At 28.9% G+C, this 7374-nt stretch overlaps 1 protein-coding gene across 1 annotated transcript; it reads right to left on the reverse strand.

Moving 5' to 3' along the window:
* Nucleotides 1-4797: 4797 nt before the first annotated feature.
* Nucleotides 4798-6371, reverse strand: LOC132934445 (uncharacterized). The gene is made up of 2 exons (XM_061000745.1): nucleotides 5763-6371; nucleotides 4798-5202 (listed from the first exon to the last, which is right to left on the reverse strand). Exons 1-2 carry the CDS (start codon nucleotides 6369-6371, stop codon nucleotides 4798-4800), a joined length of 1014 nt encoding a protein of 337 aa, XP_060856728.1.
* Nucleotides 6372-7374: the final 1003 nt, after the last annotated feature.

Consider the following 7374-nt stretch of genomic DNA (forward strand, 5'->3'; position numbering starts at 1 on the left):
TGTCTACCTTTATCAAAAAAAAAAAAAAAATGTATACAAGAAACTTAAATTAAATTTTTATGAGCGTCTGAAATTTATATTTTTACAACATTTGATATTCACTTTATTTCTGATGTAACAATTTTCTTATTTTATTGTAATTGAAAAACGAATGACTGTAGATACTTGAAAATTTCACTGAATGTTTATATTAGCATTTTCTATACACCATAACATTTTGAAAATATTTTGACTATTTTTGAGCTGTTTACGGACATTGTCAGTTTTCAATTTTTTTAGTTTTTTTTTCTATAAATATCAATAAAAATTTTTTTGTTGGGTAAAAAAGCGTGAAAATGTAATATAAGGCTCCTGATATATTGTTCTAATAGCAGTTGAAAAATATTAAAAATACATTGGCACAATTTTTTTTATAAGCATTTAAATTTCAAATGTTGACAACATTCATCAAATTTATAATTTATTAATTATTTTGTAGTTAAAAATGTATAAAATGTTTAACTTTTATGGCTAAGGATTGAAAATTTAAAACAAAGCTCCACGTTAATAGGTTATATATAAATTACTTTATTCACAATAATACCATCAAATATACTTGGTAATATCATAGGCTGACTGACCGTTTTCGCTCAGAATCGTTTTTCTTATACAATGATATTATATCATTGAATTCAAATTTAACACCATCTATTACAGTGACCCACTTGTAACCTACTGTACAGCAGAGCGACATCCACTTATCCACCTTTTTTAAATTCATTTTTACAAAATGGAATATTTTTTAATCTGTGGTATAGGAATAAAATTAACTTAACGTGACAATAAAATAAATAACACAGAAAAAATGTAACTTGTTATTTAAGTTAGTTAAAACGAACTTAACTTTTATTAACAATATTGATTCCATTTTTTGTAATTAAAAATAATTAATTTACATAACTCATAAATTATTTGTAATATTATTTATGTGTTGTGTGTTTTGATGGTATTTTTAAATATAGGTACTATATTTTCTATAATATTTAATACTTAAAAGTTTTTTATAAGCTCATAATATGATAATTTTGATACTAGAATTTTTTTTTTAATGTCACCCAGTGATAGTTCCTTAAAATATCCACTGCAGATATTTTTTACTGTGCAAAAAACAAATACACAAATACTACAAGTCCTCTGACGTAGCCATGACGTAATGTATCAATAATATTATAACAATATCATATATAATAAGAACTCAGTCAGACCAGACGTCAAAGTAAATTGTATATTTGTAATTTTATTTTAAATGATTTGTGTGTACTGTGTGGATTAATTTTAAATTATAATTAATTCAATAATGATACTTAAATGTTTGATATCTTTAATATCAACAACACCTCAATTTTGTTAGTAGATACCAAGGCTGGGCATTAACGAGTTAAAAAGTTAAAGTTAAGTTAAAAAGTTAATTTAATTTTAACTTTTTAACTTAACTAGTTACTTTTGGCTTTTCATTAACTTAACTGTTAACTTACTAAATTTCTTTCTAAATTAACGTGAAATTAACGAGTTAATTTTTCGTTTTAAGAAGTAAGTTAAGTTAATTTATTTTGTTTTTAATTTTATAATATTTCACTATTTTAGTCTATTTTGTTTTCATGTCAAAAAATATGTATCGTAAATTAATTAAAGTTAAAAATATATATCATTCGAATCTAACTTATATGGAAATACTGTATGAAGTATTAATACTATATCCTAAAATTTAGTTTTGGGTTGGAAAAATATTAAGTACGCTAGCGTTGTATAAAAAAATTAACTATTTTTTAACTTAATAAAAAGTTAACAAAAAGTGTGGATTAACTTTTAACTTAACTGAGTTTACCTATAGTTAAATTAACTTTTAACTTATAACTTTTTGTTATTGGTGCATATTAACTTAACTTAACTCAGTTAAAAAAAATCATTAACTTGCCCAGCCTTGGTAGATACATATAGAAGAAAGTTTATCTAAGTGTATTAATACTGATGCCATTGTTAAAATATTTGCTCAAAGCTTAGGTTTATAAGTTATAACATGAAAAAAATATAGTAGCTCTCAATAATTTATTAATGTATGTTTCCATTACCTGATACATATTACCTATACATATATATTTGGTGCCTAAGCTAGAATAAAGTATGAGGAACTAGCTAGTGGGTTGAAGCGTTTGAAAATGTGTATTTGGATAAGGTAAAAATGTTAAGCCACCCATGGATGAGACCAATTTATTATCCACCTATGTACAGTATAGTCATAATAAAAGTCGGGTCTTTTTCATTCAACATTTTAAATTCTGAGCAGAGCGATGAATGTATTGATTTTACAATGAAAAGTGTTTTTTTTATTATTTTTATTTTTGTGTCTGTCATCACGGTTTGGGGCATTAAAACTGTTCCGATTTTCTTCAACAGTACCTTGTTCGACGGGAAACTGAATCTAGTTGGTGCATTCGGAAGGTAAAATGTTCAAATTTTCAATAGTTTTCAAAAGCGCTAGGAAAAAAAAATATAAAAAACGGGAATTTTCACGCAAAATTTGACAAAATCGAATTTTAGTTTTTGGTGTAACTTTAAAACAAATTAACGTACATGAATTTTTCACTGGTTGTTTATATTTGCATTTTCTATATACGATAAAATTTTCAAAATATTTTTATTTGTTTTGAACTGTTTAGAAACATTTTCTAGTTTCCAATTTTATTAGTCTTTTTTTCTATGATTGTCAATAAAACTTTATTTGTTGGGTAAAAAAGCTTGAAAATTTAATGCAAGGCTCCTACTATATTGTTACAATGATATTTGAAAAATATTAAAAATCCTAAGACAAATTTTTTATTTATAAGCATTTAAATTTCAAATATTGACAAAGTACGGAAAAATCACGAAAATTAGCAAATTATTTTGAATTGAAAATTCATAAAAATTTTTCTTTTTAAATCTAAGATTTGAAAATGTAATACAAGATTATCCATAAGTTTTTCTACCTTTATCAAAAAAAAAAAAAATGTCTACAAGAATGTCAAATTAAATTTTTATGAACGTTTACAATTCATATTTTTACAACATTTGATATTCACTCGATTTCTGGTGTAACCATTTTCTTATTTTGTTGTAATTAAAAAACGCGTGACTATAGATAGGTACTTGAAAATTTTACTGAATGTTTATATTAACATTTTATATACACGATAAAATTTTGAAAATAATTTGACTCTTTTTATTTTTTTAGTTTTTTTTTGCTACAAATATCAATTAAATTTTATTTGTTGTGTAAAAAGCGTGAAAATTTAATGCAAGGTTTCTGATATATTGTTACAATAGCAGTTGAAAAGTACTAAAAATACATAGGCACAATTTTTTTTTATAAGCATTTAAAGTTCAAATGTTGACAAAATTTATCAAATTTAAAATTTAATAATTATTTTGTAGTTAAAAACGTATATAATGTTCAACTTTTATAGCTTAGGATTGAAAATTTAAAACAAGGCTCCACGTTAATAGGTTATATATAAATTACCATATTCACAATAATATCATCAAATATACTTGGTAATATCATAGGCTGGCTGACCGTTTTCACTCAGAATCGTTTTTCTTATACAATGGTAGTATATCATTGAATTCAAATCTAACACCATCCATTACAGTGACCCACTTGTAACCTCCTGTACAGCAGAGTGACATCCACTTACCCACATTTTTAAATGTGAAATGATGCTGTTTCAGGGTTATCTATTTTGTTTGTCACGCGTGTTACATAATAGTATTTACTATTTTAAGACATTACACAGATTAAATTATTAAATTGATAAAATGTGCAACTGGCACGTTAAAAAACAAACTATATTTATTTGAAGTAAGTATAGTTGTATTAATTCATTTTAATAGAATAGCTACGTGTTACATCATAGACATATAATTATAATACATTATAATATTATATATTATGTGATATGTCTATGGTTAACATAATATGGTTTAATACTTTAACAACAACATAAGGTTAAACACAGGTAGAATTAAAATATATTTTGTATCGTAATATACACTTATGTGGGTTTGAAACAAATAAATTAATAAAAATAAATATAATTTCACGATTGTAGTGTTGTGAACAACACTACAGTACTCTCGGCCGCAGTTTCGACGTTTTGTTAGTTCAAATTAACCGGCTACTGCAATGGGTGGCGGTCGTTGTATTGTATTACAATATTAGTATAACATTACTATACTAATTATACCAATGTCGGAGTTCATTAATAATTATATACCTGTATACTGTATGGGAATTTGTTAATTTATTTTTAAATTGTACATTGTCAACAAATAAAATACTAATGAACTCGCAACTTTAAAAAGACATTGGTTATAGCATAGCACTATTGTAATATGAACATTAAAACATGATCCAGTTAATTTGACTTAACGATTTAACTAGTTAGTTAGTATTAAACCGTTAGAACAAATTAACCGCAACACCATGTACTTTCTTAATATATTATTTTGGGTACCAATGTCTTTTTAAAGTTGGAGTTCATTAACATTTAATTTGATGACATACTGTACAATTTCAAAAATAAAATAATAAAGCCCCATACAGTAAATAGGTATATAGTTATTTTAATGAACTCAGATTTTAAAAATTCATTGGTATATGGCACAGTAATATACTAGGTATTTGGTATATTATAGGTACTCTGTAATAGTGGTGACAATTTAACGAAATTACCAAAACTTTAATACAGTACAACGTCAAAGGGCTCCGGTTAATTTGATCTAACGAAATGTCGAAACTTCCGCCTTAGAGCTTATCAATTTTTTCACCATCATATAATTGTTTCGATCAGTTTCCCTTTGTGTCGCCTGCCGGTTGATGTAAGACGACGACCTTCGCAGGAAAGGCGCCGGTTTGGTCGACACCTTGTTTGACTGATTCATGTATACTTTTATGATATGTTTATCTTTGTTTATCATCAACTTCTTAGCCAATTTCGGTTTGCAACGACTGGCAGCAAGTCGTCTGTTCTCTATATCGACGGAGCCGATGGAGGTCCCGGGTATCCTCCACTTCATGTCACCTCTCTGAAAGCCCATGTTCCTCGTTTCCGCCATGATACCACTCCGAAATACCATCGGTGTTTGCAAGTGTCCAGCGTCACCACCTGGGCTGGAGTCACGTACCTAATGATGAGGAATTTACAGGTAAATATTACCAACGTAAAATCCAGCAAATCAGCAAATTGCTTAAATCATTTTTTTTTAAATTTTCCCTCCCTTACTATTATTGAAATTGTTTACTCAGAAATTAATTAATAGTATAATTTATAACTAGCATCATTAGCGATAATGATTTATCATTTATAACCGAGAAGAACAAAATCATTATGATTTTAAATGAATTTATAGGTAAATATAAAATATAGTATAAGTGTTAAATATACCTACCAAACCGCATAATTAAGTAACAATATTATTGATCACGTGTGTTTAATACTGCAGAGTTTACCTTTTCAAAATGTTTGAAAAAAAATATGGTTGATATGCCTATATTTATAGTCTTAAGGATTACCGAAATATTACATTGGTTTAGTAGGTATCTAAATTATAACGCTTGTAAAAACATTTAAAATGAAAGGAAGCAGTCAGCACTCGATTTTAACAACAGTAAAAAAACCTCTGTAAAATGTACGTAAATCTTTAGCCGTACAATTTACTGACATCACATCTCTACCTTCGCGTACCTGTTGCAGATTCACGACATCCACTTGAACGGCCGCGTCTACCCTAACGGACACATGTGGCTTGTGTACTACGCCACTGCTATCCAACGACTGCGCTTTGGCACAGACGTCTTTGCCGTCTATGCCGTACAAATCGTCGTAGGATAATAACGTCCGAGATGAATGAACATGTTGCAGATGGTCAGAAGTCAGACAGACCGCTACGGTATGGGCCTGTTCGTCGGTGGAATGTTCGTCGGTGGACTGTTCATCAGTGGATTGTTCGTCGATGGACTGTTCGTCGACGGCCTGTTCATCGGTGGACTGTTCGTCGGTGGACTGTTCGTCGGTGGCCTGTCCGTCGGTGACCGTCGCTAAAATTACGTGGGCATTGATGGGTTTTCGGTCCAGGTGAGGATTTACAGCCTTCGTGATCGTGTCGGTCGTCTTTACAGCTGTACAGATTTTCTTCACCACCGATGGACAAATTTCTACCACGTCCACAGCTCGGCTTGTCGGAAGTGATGTGTCGCTATCACTATTGAAAGACCACGATCCATCCGAACTCATCACTTTGGCAGATGGGCCCTCAGGTGTTCTCATTAAGTTAAAAAAATTTTGATTATCCATTTTTCTTTTTTAAAAAACTAGTCTTGACGATATCTGACAAATACGCGTAATTAATAATCGACACGAATTCATAAACAACACAGGTACACAAGAATGAATACATAGGTGTATCTATGCCGACAAATGTATAATATTGTATGTAAATTATCGTTTGTCAAATTACTAGACCGGAGGGCTAGTATTATATGATAAATCGTTGTTGAAAAAGCCCATTTCTCAAGAGAACAAAATATAACGGTTTTAAAATAACTAATACTATAATATTATAATAGTTGTAAGTTTATGTTTTTTTTTTTTTTTTCTTGGTAGGTGGTAAGTAAAACAATAATCCTGTCACCGTCGTAGTTATTATTATGATACATTTCATCAAAGGTGGGCATTAACTAGTATTGAAAGGTTAATATTTTTAAAAATTTTCAAGAAAACTCGATTGTACCATTTGTGCTTACATTTTACTTTAATTAACTTAAAAACTTAATTAGATTGATTGTTGATTGTATTTAGATTTTTTCCGTCAGTCTGAAAAAAATTGCATAATGTTGTAACGGGTGATATCCGTTTAATCACAACGTATATTAAATAATCAACATAATTGGTTAATCGAAAAGTATAGTAAACAATAGTAGATAAGTTATTCTATAGAAAATAGGAGAGCAAACGCAACAGCCAGACTGCATTAATATAGGAAGTGCAAGTCAACCTGAACAGATTATGAAAGGGTTTGACACGAGACAATTGTCAAACAGGTACACTTCCAGGAAAAGAGAGACGGTCAACCAAGGGCTCACATTCCATCAGGCATAGTACGATAGTACATTTTTAAGTTTAAGTATAAAAAACCACATCAATTATATATAATGACAGGATATGGGTACTATATAACATAATATATACATTATACATATACGACACAAAGATTGTGAGCAAGTGCATAGTATCTAACGAGGTATCTAATAAGTAATTAATATTTCATGTATATTGAAATAGGTACATGGAAACGGCG

This window comes from Metopolophium dirhodum, chromosome 1 (genome assembly GCF_019925205.1).
Source record: "Metopolophium dirhodum isolate CAU chromosome 1, ASM1992520v1, whole genome shotgun sequence".
Classification (NCBI taxonomy): Eukaryota; Metazoa; Arthropoda; class Insecta; order Hemiptera; family Aphididae; genus Metopolophium; species Metopolophium dirhodum.

Bases quoted from the DNA above. Each gene is read 5' to 3' on its own strand.
- LOC132934445 (XM_061000745.1), bottom strand. From the start codon at position 6,371: ATGGATAATCAAAATTTTTTTAACTTAATGAGAACACCTGAGGGCCCA. The intron at 5,203-5,762 runs GTACGCGAAGGT...CCTCATCATTAG, and splicing joins ATGTCGTGAATCTGCAACAG to GTACGTGACTCCAGCCCAGG.